The following is a 16,903-nucleotide window of genomic DNA, read 5'->3' as shown; positions in this document are numbered from 1 at the left end:
ATCTGGGGATTAAGAGTAGATATGATCTTTGCATTAAAGAATATTAGATTATCACAAGTATAAAATGACCCAGTTACATGTCTTTTAAATTGTTTAATATAGAAATTTTAATAGAAGTGATAATATCACTTGAATTTAAAAGATCTAATAATATGAATAAAAATTAAACATATTTTTCAGATTGGAAAACTTTGTGATTTTTATATAAGATAATAAGTTAATAGTTTTTATATACTCATAGTCATTAAAAAGACAAGAGCAGGGAACACAATAGACGACAAGATTAGAATAGGCAAATCAAGAAGAGGAAATTCAAGTTGCCCATAAGTACTTTGGAGATGCTCAAACTTATTGTAATCAGGGCAATGCAAATTAACAAATATTGCTTCTGACCTATGAGCTTGGCATAATTAAATTGAGATAAGATTTACTGCTGGCAGAGCTGGTTGTATAAACATGCTCTGATATTTTGTTTTTATTATTTTAATTTTCAGAGCCCTTTGGGAAAGCAGTTTGATAAGTCTTTTAAAGCCTCTGGAGATCTATCATATAGATATAGAACTTTCTGTATATAATGGCGTATTAAAAAGCATATCAATGGCTTCATGATAGGATAGCACCAAAACAAAACAAAACAAAACAAAAACAAAAAAACCCCACCTGAATTCCTATGAGCAGGTAATACTGTTGTAAATTATGACATAATAAAGCTGCTGAAAGAAAGCTACAGATACGTAGTTGCTAACATTTCTAAGAAGTAGTTTGAGTGTACAAAGAAGAATGAATGATCCATAGTCTAATGCCACTTTTGTGCAGCATTTTTAAAGACACAAAGATATGGTCATTTGCATGTATACATTTTTGCCTATTGTAATCAGAACATGGAGAAATTTATTTAACATTTGATTTTTGGTAGTGATGACAGTGGGAGTATGGAATACTAGGCATGAAGGAGTAGGGATAAATAACTTTATATGTGTGTTTATATATGCATAATAATTTTCAGGAATATATAATTACCAGTTAATAATGGCAATTATTGTGTTCATAGGTCTGGCAACTTCTACTTTCTCACCCATACTTCTACTTTAATTTTTCTAATGAAAGTGTAAAAATAGTTCAGTTATGGAAAAGAGCAGTAGTAAAAAGTTTTGGAGATACATTATCTATTTAATTTGACTTTCTTAGTTCATATATACACTCATCTATACGTATACTTATATATGAGGTATTTCACATACAGGGAAAGAAAGAGAGACAGAGAGACAGCACTAGGAAGATAGATGTTTTATTGTACATATATGGTTTTATTTATTTATTTATTTTTTAAAACAGACTACTTAGCTTTAATCTTCCTTTTTCTTTTTTTTAATTTTTAAAAATTAAAAAAATTTTTTTTTAACTTTTATTTTGTCGATATACATTGTGGTTGATTATTGTTGCCCCTTACCAAAACCTCCCTCCCTCCTCCCTCTTCTCCCTCCCCCACAACAATGTCCTTTCTGTTTGCTTGTCGTATCAACTGCAAGTAATTGTGGTTGTTATATCTTCTTCCCCCACCCCCGTTTTTTTTTTTTTTTTTTTTTTGTGTGTGTGTGTGTGTGAATTTATATATTAAATTTAGCTCAAACAAATAAGTGAGAACATGTGGTATTTCTCTTTCTGTGCCTGACTCGTTTCACTTAATATAATTCTCTCAAGGTCCATCCATGTTGTTGCAAATGGCAGTATTTCATTCGTTTTTATAGCTGAGTAGTATTCCATTGTGTAGATGTACCACATTTTCCGTATCCACTCATCCGATGATGGACATTTGGGCTGGTTCCAACTCTTGGCTATTGTAAAGAGTGCTGCGATGAACATTGGGGAACAGGTATACCTTTGACTTGATGATTTCCATTCCTCTGGGTAAATTCCCAGCAGGGGGATAGCTGGGTCGTATGGTAGATCTATCTGCAATTGTTTGAGGAACCTCCATACCATTTTCCATAGAGGCTGCACCATTTTGCAGTCCCACCAACAATGTATGAGAGTTCCTTTTTCTCCGCAACCTCGCCAGCATTTATCGTTCATAGTCTTTTGGATTTTAGCCATCCTAACTGGGGTTAGATGGTATCTCAGTGTGGTTTTGATTTGCATTTCCCGGATGCTGAGTGATGTTGAGCATTTTTTCATATGTCTGTTGGCCATTTGTATATCTTCCTTAGAGAAATGCCTACTTAGCTCTTTTGCCCATTTTTTAATTGGGTTGCTTGTTTTCTTCTTGTAAAGTTGTTTGAGTTCCTTATATATTCTGGATATTAATCCTTTGTCAGATGTATATTTTGCAAATATTTTCTCCCACTCTGTTGGTTGTCTTTTAACTCTGTTAATTGTTTCTTTTGCTGTGCAGAAGCTTTTTAGTTTGATATAATCCCATTTGTTTATTTTTCCTTTGGTTGCCCATGCTTTTGGGGTTGTATTCATGAAGTCTGTGTCCAGTCCTATTTCCTGAAGTGTTTCTCCCATGTTTTCTTTAAGAAGTTTTATTGTGTCAGGGTGTATATTTAAATCCTTAATCCATTTTGAGTTGATTTTAGTATATGGTGAGTGGTATGGGTCTAGTTTCATTCTCCTGCATATGGATATCCAGTTATCCCAGCACCATTTGCTGAAGAGGCAGTCCCTTCCCCAGTGAATAGACTTGGTGCCTTTGTCAAAGATCAGATGGCAGTAAGTGTGTGGGTTGATTTCTGGATTCTCTATTCTATTCCATTGATCAGTGCGTCTGTTTTTGTGCCAGTACCATACTGTTTTGGTTATTATAGCTTTGTAGTATAGCTTAAAGTCGGGTAGTGTTATGCCTCCAGCTTTATTTTTTTTGCTCAGCATTGCTTTGGCAATGCGTGGTCTTTTATTATTCCATATAAATGTCTGGAGAGTTCTTTCCATTTCTGAGAAAAATGTCTTTGGAATTTTGATGGGGATTGCATTGAATTTGTATATCACTTTGGGTAGTATGGACATTTTCACTATGTTGATTCTTCCAATCCAAGAGCAGGGATATCTTTCCATCTTCTTGTATCTTCTCTAATTTCTTTCAGCAGTGGTTTGTAATTCTCATTATAGAGATTTTCACCTCCTTGGTTAACTCAATTCCTAAGTATTTTATTTTTTTGATGGCTATTGTAAATGGTTATGGTTTCTTGATTTCTTTTTCGGCATGTTCACTATTGGAGAATAGAAATGCTACTGATTTTTGTGTGTTGATTTTGTATCCTGCTACTGTGCTGAAATCATTTATCAATTCCAAGAGTTTTTTTGTAGAAGTTTTAGGCTATTCGATATATAGGATCATGTCATCTGCAAACAGGGACAGTTTGACTTCATCTTTTCCAATCTGGATGCCCTTTATTTCCTTCTCTTCTCTGATTGCTCTGGCTAGTACTTCCAACACTATGTTGAATAGTAGTGGTGAGTGTGGGCATCCTTGTCTAGTTCCTGTTCTTACAGGGAAAGCTTTCAGCTTTTCCCCGTTCAGGATGATATTGGCAGTGGGTTCGGCATATATGGCTTTAATTATGTTGAGATACTTTCCCTCTATACCTAACTTATAGAGGGTCTTTGTCATGAATGAGTGCTGAACTTTATCAAATGCTTTTTCAGCATCTATAGAGATGATCATATGGTCCTTGTGTTTGACTTTATTACTGTGGTGTATCACATTTATTGATTTGCGTATGTTGGACCAAACTTGCATCCTTGGGATGAATCCCACTTGACCGTGGTGAATAATTTTACGTATGTGTTGCTGTATTCTGTTTGCTAGTATTTTAGTGAGGATTTTTGCCTTTATATTCATCAAGGATATCAGCCTATAGTTTTCTTTTTTGGTTATATCTTTACCTGGTTTTGGTATCAGGATGATCTTTGCTTCATAGAATGAGTTTAGGAGATTTGCGTCTGTTTCAATCTTTTGGAATAGTTTGTAAAGAATCGGTGTCAATTCCTCTTTGAATGTTTGGTAAAATTCTGCTGTGAATCCATCTGGTCCTGGGCTTCTCTTTGATGGGAGCCTTCTGATAACAACTTCAATCTCCTTTATTGTTATTGGTCTGTTCTAAATTTCTACGTCTTCACGGTTCAGTTTTGGGAGCTTGTGTGTGTCCAGAAATTTATCCATTTCCTCCAGATTTTCAAATTTGTTGGCATATAGTTGTTTATAGTAGTCTCAAATGACTCCTTGTATTTCAGATGAATCAGTTGTAATATTGCCTTTTTCATTTCTAATTTTTGTTATTTGAATCTTCTCTCTTCTTTTTTTTGTTAGCCATGCTAATGGTTTGTCAATTTTAGTTATCTTTTCAAAAAACCTACTTTTTGATTAATTGATCTTTTGAATTGTTTTTTGGGTTTCAATTTCATTCAGTTCTGCTCTGATCTTAATGATTTCTTTCCATCTGCTAACTTTAGGTTTGGATTGTTCTTGTTTTTCTAGTTCTTTAAGGTGAAGTGTTAGGTTGTTCACTTGCCATCTTTCCATTCTTCTGAGGTGAGCATTTAATGTGATAAATTTCCCCCTTAATACTGCTTTTGCAGTATCCCACAGGTTCTGGTATGATGTATCATTATTTTCATTAGTTTCAATAAATTTTTTGATTTCCTGCTTGATTTCTTTTTGGACCCATATGCCATTAAGTAGAATGCTGTTTAATTTCCATGTGTTTGTATAGTTTCCAGAGTTTCGTTTGTTATTAATTTCTAGTTTTAATCAATTGTGGTCTGAGAAGACACATGGGATAATTCCAATTTTTTTGAATTTATTGAGACTTGATTTGTGACCTAATATGTGATCTATCCTGGAGAATGATCCATGTGCTGATGAGAAGAATGAATATTCTGAGGTTGTTAGATGGAATGTTCTGTAGATATCTGCCAATTCCAATTGGTCTAGAGTATTGCTTAGATCTTGTGTTTCTCTACTGATTCTTTGCCTAGATGATCTGTCTAATATTGACAGTGGAGTGTTCAGGTCCCCTGCTATTATGGTATTAGTGTCTATTTCCTTCTTTAGGTCTAATAGAGTTTGTTTTATAAATCTGGCTGCTCCAACATTGGGTGCGTACATATTTATGATTGTTATGTCTTCTTGACGGATCAGTCCTTTTATCGTTAAGTAGTGTCCCTCATTGTCTCTTTTTATGGTTTTTAGTTTAAAGTCTATTTTGTCAGATATAAGAATAGGTACTCCAGCTCGTTTTTCTTTTCTGTTTGCATGGTAAATCTTTTTCCATCCTTTTACTCTTAGTCTATGTGAATCTTTATGGGCAAGGTGAGTCTCTTGTAGGCAGCATATAGTTGGGTCCTCCTTTTTAATACAGTCAGCCAGTCTGTGTCTTTTGATTGGGGAATTTAAGCCTTTTACATTAAGAGTTGTTATTGAAAGGTGTTGATTTATTCCTAGCATTTTATTGGTTGTTTGGTTGTCTTAGGTGTCTTTTGTTCCTTGCTCTCTGATTTACTGTTTGGTTTCTGTGTTTGTTGGTTCCTTTGGTTGTAGATAGCGTTTTTGTTTGTTTGTTTTCTCTTCATGAATGCCATTTTTATTATACTAGTGGGTTTTGCTTTTTCTTGGGTTTTTATGGTAGTTATTTTTCAGGAACCAAACCCAGTACTCCCTTGAGGATTTCTTGTAAGGGTGGTCGTGTGGTAGTGAACTCCCGTAGTTTTTGTTTGTCTGAGAAATATACTATTTGCCCTTCATTTTGGAAGGATAGCCTTGCAGGGTAGAGTATTCTTGGCTGGCTATCTTTGTCTTTTAGTATTTTGAAAATATCATCCCATTCCTTTCTAGCTTTTAGGGTTTGTGATGAAAAGTCTGATGTTAGTCTGATTGGGGCTCCCTTATAGGTGGTTTGACGCTTCTCTCTTGCAGCTTTTAAGATTCTCTCTTTGTCTCTGAGTTTTGCCAATTTGACTATAACATGTCTTGGAGAGGGCCTTTTTGGGTTGAATATGTTTGGAGATCATTGAGCTTCCTGGATCTGAAGATCTGTGATTTTTCCTATACCTGGGAAGTTTTCTGCCACTATTTTGTTGAATATGTTTTCAATGCAATCTCCTTTTCCTCCCCTTGTGGAATACCCATGACTCGGATATTTGAGCGCTTAAGGTTGTCTGATATCTCTCTCAGATTTTCTTCAATGTCTTTGATTCTTTTTTCTTTTTTTTTGTCTGCTTGTGTTATTTCAAACAGCCCATCTTCAAGTTCAGAGGTTCTCTCTTCAACTTCAACAAGCCTGCTGGTTAAACTCTCCGTTGTGTTTTTTATTTCGCTGAATAACTTCTTCAGTTCAGCAAGTTCTGCTACATTTTTTTTCAGGACATTGATTCCCTTGTACATTTCCTCTTTCAGGTCCTGTATACTTTTCCTCGTTTCATCATGATGTCTAGCTGAGTTTTCTTGTATCTCATTCAGTTTTCTTATAGTTATCACTCGAAATTCCTTGTCAGTCATTTCAAGGGCTTCTTGTTCTATAGGATCTAGAGTTTGAGATTTATTAACTTTTGGTGGTGTACTTTCTTGATTTTTTGTATTTCTGGTATCTTTTTTGATGTTTATTCATTGTGGCAGGGTGTTTCACAGTCCACCGGTTTGAGACTATTGACTAACTAAGATGTTGCTGTGGTTGCCAATTTGGTATGGCTACGTCCGTGACTGCTCAGTTGGCCTCTAGTGCCTTGTGTGTGTGGTTGCCTCGGGTCTTGGGCCTCTCCAGGGAGCCACCTCTCTGGTCAGCTTGGACTCTGCTGGGCTGCTGGATCATGGGGCGGTACCGCAGGGTGTGTGGTCTCTGCTGAGCTTCCACTTCCCGTGTAGGACTTTTCTCTGTTCCGTGCACTCTGGCCTGGGCTGTTGGATCATGCAGAGGCGACCCCACAGGCTGTGTGGTTTCTGTCAAGTCTCTGCCTCCCTAGCCAGACGTCTCCCTGCTCTGTGTGCACTGGGCAGGGCTGGGACGTGTCTTCTGCAGCCCTTGTCTATCGGCTGGGCCTTCAAGACCCTGCTCAGCACTGCCTCGCCCAGGAAGTCTACCAGGTTTCTGCTAGGCGCAGCTGACTGGTCGCTCTGGGTGCCTTTGTAGCACTGTGTAGATCTTTCTCGGGACTTATCACCTTCCTCCTGGTATTGCGGTTATTTGTGTACTTGTCTTATCTCCCACACCAGAGCGTGAGCTCCTCAGGGGAGGAGCCCGCAGCACACGGTTCACCTTTGAATCCCCCTGGCGTGGAGCAACTCTGGTGCCCGCCCGCAGTCAGCTCTCCGGCAGGTTGAAGTGAACTCAGGAACTCTCCAACCACACTATTCCTAACCAGAAATCGGTTAGGCGTTTTTCTGAACTGGTGGCTACAGAGATGGTATCTGCCTCCTGGTAACAGGAAGTTCACTGGGGGTCGGAGCCCAGGGTGAGGGGAGTGACAGTCAGCCCAGCCCATACTTCCTTGCCCTCCCGACGCTGGCCAGGGACGCCCCACGCCACTAGCCCCGCCAGAGAACTGCGGAGGGAGTGGGAGGGGAGGCCAGCCCGCATGCCCCGGGAAGCCCCGTGCCGGGGCAAGCAAGTGGGAAGGCTCAGTGAGGAGCCGAGCCGGGCGAGGAGGACAGGCTTGGCTGAGCCGGGCCAGAGCTGCCACCACCTGAGAAAATGGAGGCAGCCCTGGGGCCAGTGAGTGGCCTGGTGGGGCAGGTGGAAGCCGGGTGAGCGTCCGCCCCCCGAGCAGTGCCGGGCCGAGGGTCACTCACAGGGCTGTGCCGGTTTGGGCGGCTCCCTCTCTGCCTCTGCGTCGTCGCCATCCCCGTTCTTGGCCGCCGCCGCCTCGGGCTGCTCACTCGGTCCCGCGGCGTGGCTTGGGTGCTCCCAGGAATCTTCTTTTATGCCGGCCTGAAAGCTCGAATCCTGAATAGAGCAGGTGGCTGCCTTCAGTGCGGCCCTGGCCTCTGGGATCCTGGCAGTGTCAACAGCAGCCCCGGCGCTGTGTTCCCTGTTTAGAGACTCGCTTTTGCAGCTAAGAAACATTTCTTTTCCTGCTCCATACTTCAAAACTGTTACCTGTAAACGAGGCAGCCTCTCTTGCCAAGGGCAAAGTGGTGGTCAGCCCCCACGACTGGCCACCAGCAGCGGTCCTCCCTTAAGAGACGGCAAGAGGAAGGTCCACAAGTTTTCCTGCTGCCTGAGGCCCAGTGGCTGCCTTTTCCACCTCAGCTACTCCGCGCCAACCGCCGCAGCCACCGCCATCTTAGGATCCCTAATCTTCCTCCATATATGGTTCTACATAAAATATATTACATAAAACTTGACAGATGCCATAAAAATGGAATTATTTATAGATGCTGGAAATCTTTTAGTTTAATCTTCATATAACATGCCCAATACATATAATGCTATTTATTTTAATGGGAAAAAACTGACATTATTTCTGAGTTTATTTTATATATTTACATATGATACATTGTAATTAAATTTTAGATTACTCTTAAAATGGTGTATTAGTCTGCTTTGTGTTGCTATAACAGAATACCTGAAACTGGGTGACTTACAAAGAAAATGAAATTTATTGCTTACAGTTTCTGAGGCTGGGAAGTCCGAAGTCCATCTGGTGGTGGCGACTGTGACTCAGGGGTCTCACATTGCAAGCTGGTGGAAGCAGAGAGAGAGAGACAGAGACAGACTCTCCTCTTCTTTTAAAGCCCTCAGAACCATGCCCCTGACCACCATTTTTAATCCATTCACTACTGCAGGGTCCTACAATCCAATCACCTCTTCAAGTCTCCACCATTCAATTACCATCATAGGATTTCCCACCCTCTTAACAGTCACAGTGGGGGCCAAGTTTCTAATACATAAAACTTGGGAGACACAATTCAAGCTTCAATGAGTTTGGGGGGGGACATAATTCAATCCACTACAAATGATAATATTGAAAACATACAATTTGAAACATTACAATATCATCAAAATCCAGTAACTTCAGAAAAATAAAGCCTCAGAAGTGTTGCAGGCCCCGTGTGGCTCACCTGCACCCTGAGCTCCCAGCCCCTTTGTACACTCAGGCCTCTGGTTGTTGATTGTCTGCTCCCTCCTGGACTCTGGCTGGTTGTTCCTTGCTTCCCCAGCAACTGCAGAATAGCTGCAGGCTGGGCAAACCAGAAACTTCTCTGCTATGCAGCAGGTTGGTTCTCCAATGAGTTCTGAACACCAGCTTTAGGGAGGAGGCCCCTTTCCATAGTTGTCCTTCTTTGGGTATTCTCCCTCAGCCCTAGGATTTCATATAGAGTTTCCTTATAGTTACTCATTTCTCAGACTTTAGTAATTCTTTATATTTTTATATTCTTTATATATTTATATTTAGTAATTCCTTATATCAACCCCCCGCTTAACCCACTTTGTGGTTTCTATCTCCTGGGTGGACCCTAACTGATACACACATTTAATCTTCTTTCCTTGGCAAGTCCGTCATGGCCTTAACTCTGTCTAGTGGGTCTCAGTGCTTCTGTGGAGGGCACACAGTGGGCTGTCAGTAAGTAACCACCTCCTAGAAGACCTTTCAATTCATAGCAGGGTCCAGGTGGGAGGCCTTGTATGGGTAGTTGCAGGGTTTATTTCATATTGGGAATAATCAGGTAGTATCTGTCATTTATGTCTTTCTTCTTTACCTCCTTTTAATATTTTGTTCTTTATCTTTCCCTTTAGACTTTTTTTTTAAAAGCATTGTTTTATGCTGACCCTCATCATGGCATCACAACTCTGTGCCTCAGGGTGGAGGTGAGGATACCTATGGCAAGGACATCTATTTGCCTCACATGGTTTGAAGACCTTTCTCTCAGGCATTCCCTATGCCTTTCTCCATTCACCTGATGGAATCCACTACCATGTCTTGGCAAGTAGAGTGGCTGTTGTTGACTGATAGACCCTCCAGTAAAAAGGGGAGATGTTCAAGCCATTCCAGATGACAGCAATTTTCCCAACACAGGTATAATACAAAAAGGCATACTTTGTATGAACAAGAAGAAGAATTTTTTAAAACAATTAGTGGCATACAAGGGGTCTTGAAAAAGTTCATGGAGAGATATGTATCATCTTTTAATTCTATTTTTCCACGAACTTTTTGAAGTTGCCTCATATAAGTGAGGAGAAGCCTTTAGAATGTAGTGAATTTCCTCCATTCTGGGAATTTCAGATGTTCAGCACCTATCCTTGGGGCCCTGGCTGGATGCAGCACTCGGCTGTGGTGTGAATATAGATTTTCTCCTCCCATGTTGTGTTCATTAGGCAGCCTGGGTTCATCACAACAAAGAACAAGTAGTGTGATGTAATTTGGGGCAGTGCTGGATCCTACTCAGCAACTGCAGAGACCTGAAAGACCATAATGCATATGTACTCAGGGGTACACATGATGCCAACACACCACATGGTTAATTCCTCAGATCCTTCAAGTCTCTGTTCAAAATATCACCTTTACAGTAAGGTCTTTTTGGTCACCTTATCTAAAATTACAACCCCTCTTTCCATCTCCAGCCACGCTCTCCTTCTTTTCTGTATCATTTTTTATTAGACCTTATCACCTTACATATAACACATTGTATTCTTTATTTCTTTTACTTTATTTCTTTACTTTTTTATGTATAAAGTCCCACAAAAGCATGTATGGCATAAAATTTTAGTGTGTGTTGCTTATTGCTATTTCTGTAGTGTGTAGCATTGTGCCCAGCACATAATAGTGCTCAATGTATATTTGTTGAATGAATGAATTGATTCAATAGATGAACTAATTAACATGTTAGTAAGTTTTCTCTTTACTCTTTGATTTTGAATTTTTAAACAAGAATTGCTTAAACCCACTGAGGTCAGATTTGGTTCTTTAGATCACGGTTGGACTTACTGTGTACCAGAGTCATATGACACTAACCACATACACAGGAGGAGGCCATGGCTTGAAGAATGCACAATCTGACTTATGCAGGATGGTCCTTGAATCAGGTGTTCGCCTCTGAATTTTCCTCTTTGAGAAAACAGGGCTAAGCACACTGTAAGCTTCTAACTCCTAATATCTGTGAAAGGAGCACTGCAGACATCAGAAAGGCTGGTTATGGGGCATCTCTAACTTATTGGAAGAGCTCTTGATTATGAAGGCACTCTACCCCACAAATAAGGGGACGCCTGGAGGAAAAGATGTTGTCTATAAAATATTTAATATGGGAAACTCTTGAATTGAAACCTGTGTCATCAGAATCACGGGTTTGAAGTCATGACCTTTCCAAAGGGCCTCTGGCTGTGTTGTTGATTCTCCTGTGGTTTCTCTGAGCCCCAACCTTTCCTGGCATTAACTACCCCAGATTCTGATTTGGCAGCTCCTGATTAGTGTCCTCTTCATATATATTGTCAGGATGTGGAGACCTGGAGTTGCTGTCTTGCCTACTCTTGGGCTCTGAAACATTCCTGTTTGTCTGTCCTCATCTTCAGTTCACCACCATGAAACTCTTAGCACTCCTAGTCCTGGTGGGCGTTTCCATGTTCCTGGTCTCTGGCGGTAAGTAATGATCCTTATCTAATCATACGGTTTGGTGGAACAGTATATAAAGATAGCCACTTCGTGGGGCTATGTGTTCCGGAGCCTAGAACACTGGCACCTCCTGTCCTCAACCCTTCTAACTGTTCCATCACCATTTTGACTGACTGTTCAAGATGGGATTGACTCCGCCCTTAGACTTTTCTAATTCAGTCAGATCTTTGCTCAGTAATAACCCAACTTCATTGTTACTGTCAGTAAAATACATTTCAGAAGGTAATCAGGGGTTTATTTCAAGAAAGGAGAAATGACCACATATTGTGTTTTTTATGGGTTTTCCTGGGTTTTATATTACCTGTGCATAACGACTGAGCTCTCCCATTGTGAAAGATTTCCATCTTGCACATAGTCTCTTTTCCCTTCATCCCCAACACTGTGTTCATCTTACATCCTATTTTTTTCTTTTTCTCTTTCAGACAATGTGACAACAGTTGCTTCATCTGACATCTCTACTTCTGGTACGTCTGCTCTTGCACTTCACCTCTTTCCTGCAATGACTGTTTTCTACTTCCGGCCTCAGGTCAAACAGTCACATTCCATGTGGATATTCTAAGTTATAAGGAATCCTAAGCAGAAGCCCGACAAAGCTGTATTCCTAATTCTAAAGTTTATTGTGAACATAGTTAATCTGTTTATTTCTTATATATTATTAGAGAATATAAAATCTATGACATAGACATACAAATGTGCATTACTATTCATTGTTTCTCAGCAGAAGGCACAGGGGCATGAGGTCTGATATTGTGGCCTGAGAATTTTGGGGAGATGTATGTAGAGCCTTTTATAAAATGAAGGGTTGAGTATATGGCTAGTGTGTAAAAAACAGTCCAGTTGGTCCCAGAATGAAGAAATTATAATTTTAAAAGTGGTATAAAAAGAGGATGTTTGAACTGCATGTGAGGATGGGATGTGGGATTTGGAATGTAGAGGTCAGGTGGAAGGAGTCTAAATTTGCTCTTTGTAAAGGTATATATGCCTTATACCCAGGCTGATGGTTGTTTCCCTTCTCTGACCTGAAAATCGAGGTTGTAGAAGCGAAGCCCTAGTTATTCTTGGTCTCCTCCCAAAGCGTCCTGTGTATTCTATGCTGTGTGAGTTTTGCTCGTGTACAAATTATGAGGATCACTCTTGATCCTCCACAACTTGGGGAATTGCATCCTTTGGTCATAAGAGCATTGACTCTAGTCAGAGCTTACACTGGGCCCTAGGTCCTACCTGCCATGTGAAGTCCAATTTAAAAAAATTTCTCTGTCCTGAATGAGGCCTGAGACAGCATGGCTAGAGTGTGGGTATGGAGATGGAGCTACCAGTTGGTGAGGTGGGTTTAACTCACCAATGTGGGGTCTGACTCTTTCTCTTTGTCAGTGGCTCTGATGTGAAGTCCAGGCAGAGATAATTCTCTTAACTCTCTTATCCACTTACTTTATACATGTATTAATTAATGGGGTAGTTTCTCATTTTTATTATCAACATAAGTGTACCAATGTTTCCCATTATGTCTAATGTGGCTCTCACAACTACTCTTCTAGTAGACAGCATCCAAGTTGTCACAAAGGGTGAGACAAGTATGACTCCTTTTCAGGCTAGAATCTGATGGAAAAGATCTTACTGCACTCTAAGACAGGAGATATGACTCTAATATAAGATACATCTTAGTATTCCTTCTCTTCTACTTTAGAATTTTTTTCCTTTACTCACCCTCATTCATGTAGCAGTGGAATGTATGCATTTCTAGGTCATTCCTGGGAAGGCATCAGAATGTCAGGCCACTGGGGATTCACTATTGCTTCTGGGCAGTAGTCCCTGTGAATAAGAGCACATGTGGATTTGGTCTTTTGCGCTTATGCTGCCGCAAGGTACTTGCCTGTCTCTTCTATCAGTGTCATTTCTATTGGAAAGTGTATTTGTCTGTTTTCTGTTGCTTTTAACAGCATACCTGAAAATGGGTAATTTATAAGAAAATGAAATTTATTTGTTACAGTTTGGGAGGCTGGGAAGTCCACAGTCCAGGGGGCACATCTGGGCCTTCCTCTTGATGGGGATTCTCTAGAGAGTCTTGTGGGAACATGGGGTATCACATGGAAAGAATGGTAAGAGATCTTTAATGTGCTTGCTTGCTGTCCTTATAAAGCCACAAGTGCCACTCCTGTGACAACCCATTAAACCATTAACCCATTAATCCATGAATGGATTAATCCATTCAGGAGGGTATAGTTGTTATGATCCAATCACCTCTTAAAGGTCCCACCTTTCAACACTGTAATAGTCTGATTTCCCATCCTCTTAATATTTACAATGTGGATCAAGCTTCAGTGAGTTTTGGAGAATATTCAATCCACAGCAGAAGGAAACCCCAAAATCTATGTCCCAGCAAGGAGAGGACCAGGAAGAAGGAGGCAAGAGGAAAGTGGGTAGGCAGGCTAATGGTATGACAGAATTGGTGATAGATTTGCAGAGATGAATTCAGGATGAGGAATGCATGTATGTCCAAGACTCAATGGGACAAATTTTGATCTTTGAGTAATAGTCTCACCTGGAGCTTTTCCTCCTAGCACCAGATGCCCCTGAAGAAAGCTCTACTGCCACTCCTGCCACCAAGACCACTGTTGCTTCTGCCAGCACTAACCATGCTGCTCCTGCCAGCACGAGCACTGCTGCTCCTGCTACCAAGCGCACTGCTGCTCCTGCCAGCACGAGCACTGCTGCTCCTGCCAGCACGAGCACTGCTGCTCCTGCTACCAAGCGCACTGCTGCTCCTGCCACCATTAGAAGGAGAAAGACCACTCTAAGTAAGTGCTTCATTTATGTGGCTTCTGGTTTATAGTAGAAACTATAATTTGGGAGGCAGGAAGGGAAAAGCAATGAACATGGTCTTGTTTTCTTCACACTGCTCTCTAATTTCTTGTGGTTTTTCCAAATCAAGTTTATAAACAAATATCAAAGAAGCCAAGCCATTGCAGTTTTTAGGTTACCAATTTTAACTGCATTGCTCTTGAAATATTGGCATTTATTAAAGAACATTCATCTTTAATAGAAATTATTCATTGGAAAGAACAAATATGTGCCTTCATATGCCAAGGCAACTGCTTATATATTTTTTTAATATGAAAATTCTTTGTTTCATTTGGAGAATATTAGAAAAATAGAAAATAGAAAATGGCTTTACGATGAGGCTTCCTCAGACAGATTGTTTTGAGTGCTATTCAGGATATGTCCGAGAATTTGGAAGTTTATTAAGGATCAAGATACAGTTTTTCTATTCCATGTTCATTTTTTTCCTGCCTTTCAACTTTCAGGTAACATTTGTTATAAAATTTGTTGACTCTGAATATATGCAGGGCACCATGGCATAAAATTCACATACAAGAGTGCTTCAAAAAGTTCATGGAAAAATAGAATTAAAAGATAATATGAATCTTTCCACGAACTTTTTGAAGAGCCCACATATGTAATGTAATTTAAATTGCACAGTCATTCTTTGAAATAAACATTTTAAAGATGAGGAAATGAAAAAGTTACAATGAGAACCTTTCCCTTGAACACATGGGCAGTAAGAAAAGGGATTAGATTTGCATTCAAACAATCAAACTCCTGAGGACACTTTTTCAAGTATTGCTTTATACTCTTTCATGTCTGGACCAGTGCTTGACACGTTGCATAGTAATTCTTACTCAGTAAGCTATAGGTGAGAAAATGACTAGCTGTCCCTTAGAAGATGGCTGAATCACTTTGTGCCTTATTACAGGGAAAACTAATGTGAATTGACCTCTTTCCTGGTCTCTCTAAACTTCCAGCCTATATAGGCTTACATCTAGGATTGCATATCCACATTCTTTTGGACAGAAATTGGTTATATGTCTTCCAGAAATGAAGATCTCATGTTCCTTTTGACTCCACTGAATTTAGTGACATGTGACACTTGTTAATCCCTGTTCAGATTCCAAAGTATGAAGCCACATTCTTCATCCTTTATGGAAAACTTTTGAAGATATTTTTTTTTTCCTTGCAGGTTTCTGGGACTCACTTCTTGGTGCGCTGCGTGGCTGAGATCGAATCAGCCTAGGTCTTCTTCATCTGGTTCTTCTGGGATGTGCCAGAACATGCCTTCATTTGATTTTATTCAATGACTTAACTTGCTTACAACATCTCCCTCATCTCTAATCAGTTTATTATTCTTTTTCAAATAAATAATAGTCACGAGCAACATCAAAAATAGCATGTTTTTTTAGAGGTTGGGTGGTTTTCTAATGTTTACACAGTCCAAGTGACAGGCACTTTAAATTTTACCTCATACTTCCTTGTGTTCCTGTTGAAGACTGGACTTTCTACATGTTTACCCAAGTTTTTATTTTCTATTTATTTGTTTTGGAAAGACACCCAGTTATGGGCATAATACTAGAAATGAGAGATTTCTCTAACATGAATGCACTAGTCAACTGGTACAAACATTCAGTTTGTTTCCACCAAACTCTTCTATCAACTGACACAAACTTATTTTCTTATCTGCAATGACTTAGCAGGTGAGAAAGAGGAAAGCAGCTTCTGATATCTTGGACTGGCCTGATGCAGCCATGCTTTGGAGTTTTTAGAGGGTGATCTCATGCTCATAGCTAGGCAATGGTGTTCTCCTGTTGGACACAAACAATCTCACAAAACACAGGCATCAGACAAGGTCACTCAGTGACTGACTGAATGAGACAAAAAAGCAAGACCAATTCATGATGGGCTCATATGACAAAAATGCTATGCAAACCACAGACTACCAAACATTTCCCTCTTTCACTCAATGAGTGACTGCTGCTTCCTTACCCATTACAGGCTTAACTTTAGTCCGCATTCCTTCTATATAAGGTTTTCAAGATACCTAATCTTGTCTTGAAAACCTTAGAGAAGATTTAGCATTATATAGAAATCTTAGCATTGTTTGTGCTTGCTGGCAGCATCCAATCCAGAACACAGGCTAACTTCCCTAATCCTTCTCCCAAATCTCCTGACATGTGCCTAAATTCTATAATAAGTTCTTTCTAACATCCTGGTAATAAAACACTCCCTGCTTTTCCCCACTGTGTGTGCTCTCCTTCACTGAAACAAGTGAGAACTCCAACTGTTTCAATCCAGATGTGCTCCTAGTGGTCTTTGGGTGGAGAGTTTCAACACCTGACTGTGTAATTGGGATGGATATCATATATGAATAAGACACGGCACCTTGTCATTTTCACTGACTTGGTTATGACCAGATTCATCACTGGGCTCCTGGACCTCTTACCTAGTACCCTAAGTGTGTGCCTTTGAAGGC

General features: G+C 40.0%; 1 protein-coding gene across 1 annotated transcript; it reads left to right on the top strand.

Annotated features, from left to right (window-relative positions):
• The first annotated feature begins 11,451 nt into the window (after window positions 1-11,451).
• Window positions 11,452-15,820, top strand: MUCL1 (mucin like 1). Its single transcript, XM_063076317.1, has 4 exons — window positions 11,452-11,568; window positions 12,024-12,065; window positions 14,160-14,396; window positions 15,617-15,820. Exons 1-4 carry the CDS (start codon window positions 11,511-11,513, stop codon window positions 15,652-15,654), a joined length of 375 nt encoding a protein of 124 aa, XP_062932387.1. The 5' UTR covers window positions 11,452-11,510; the 3' UTR covers window positions 15,655-15,820.
• Window positions 15,821-16,903: the final 1,083 nt, after the last annotated feature.

The sequence above is a fragment of the Cynocephalus volans genome, chromosome 12, assembly GCF_027409185.1.
Source record: "Cynocephalus volans isolate mCynVol1 chromosome 12, mCynVol1.pri, whole genome shotgun sequence".
Lineage (NCBI taxonomy): Eukaryota > Metazoa > Chordata > Mammalia > Dermoptera > Cynocephalidae > Cynocephalus > Cynocephalus volans.
This window is presented reverse-complemented; position numbering and strand designations above follow the sequence as displayed.

Excerpts from the sequence above, each read along its gene's own strand:
- MUCL1 (XM_063076317.1), top strand. The coding sequence starts at position 11,511 with ATGAAACTCTTAGCACTCCTAGTCCTGGTGGGCGTTTCCATGTTCCTG. Across the intron at positions 11,569-12,023 it reads CATGTTCCTGGTCTCTGGCG|ACAATGTGACAACAGTTGCT; the intron begins GTAAGTAATGAT and ends TTTCTCTTTCAG. Across the intron at positions 14,397-15,616 it reads AAGGAGAAAGACCACTCTAA|GTTTCTGGGACTCACTTCTT; the intron begins GTAAGTGCTTCA and ends TTTTCCTTGCAG.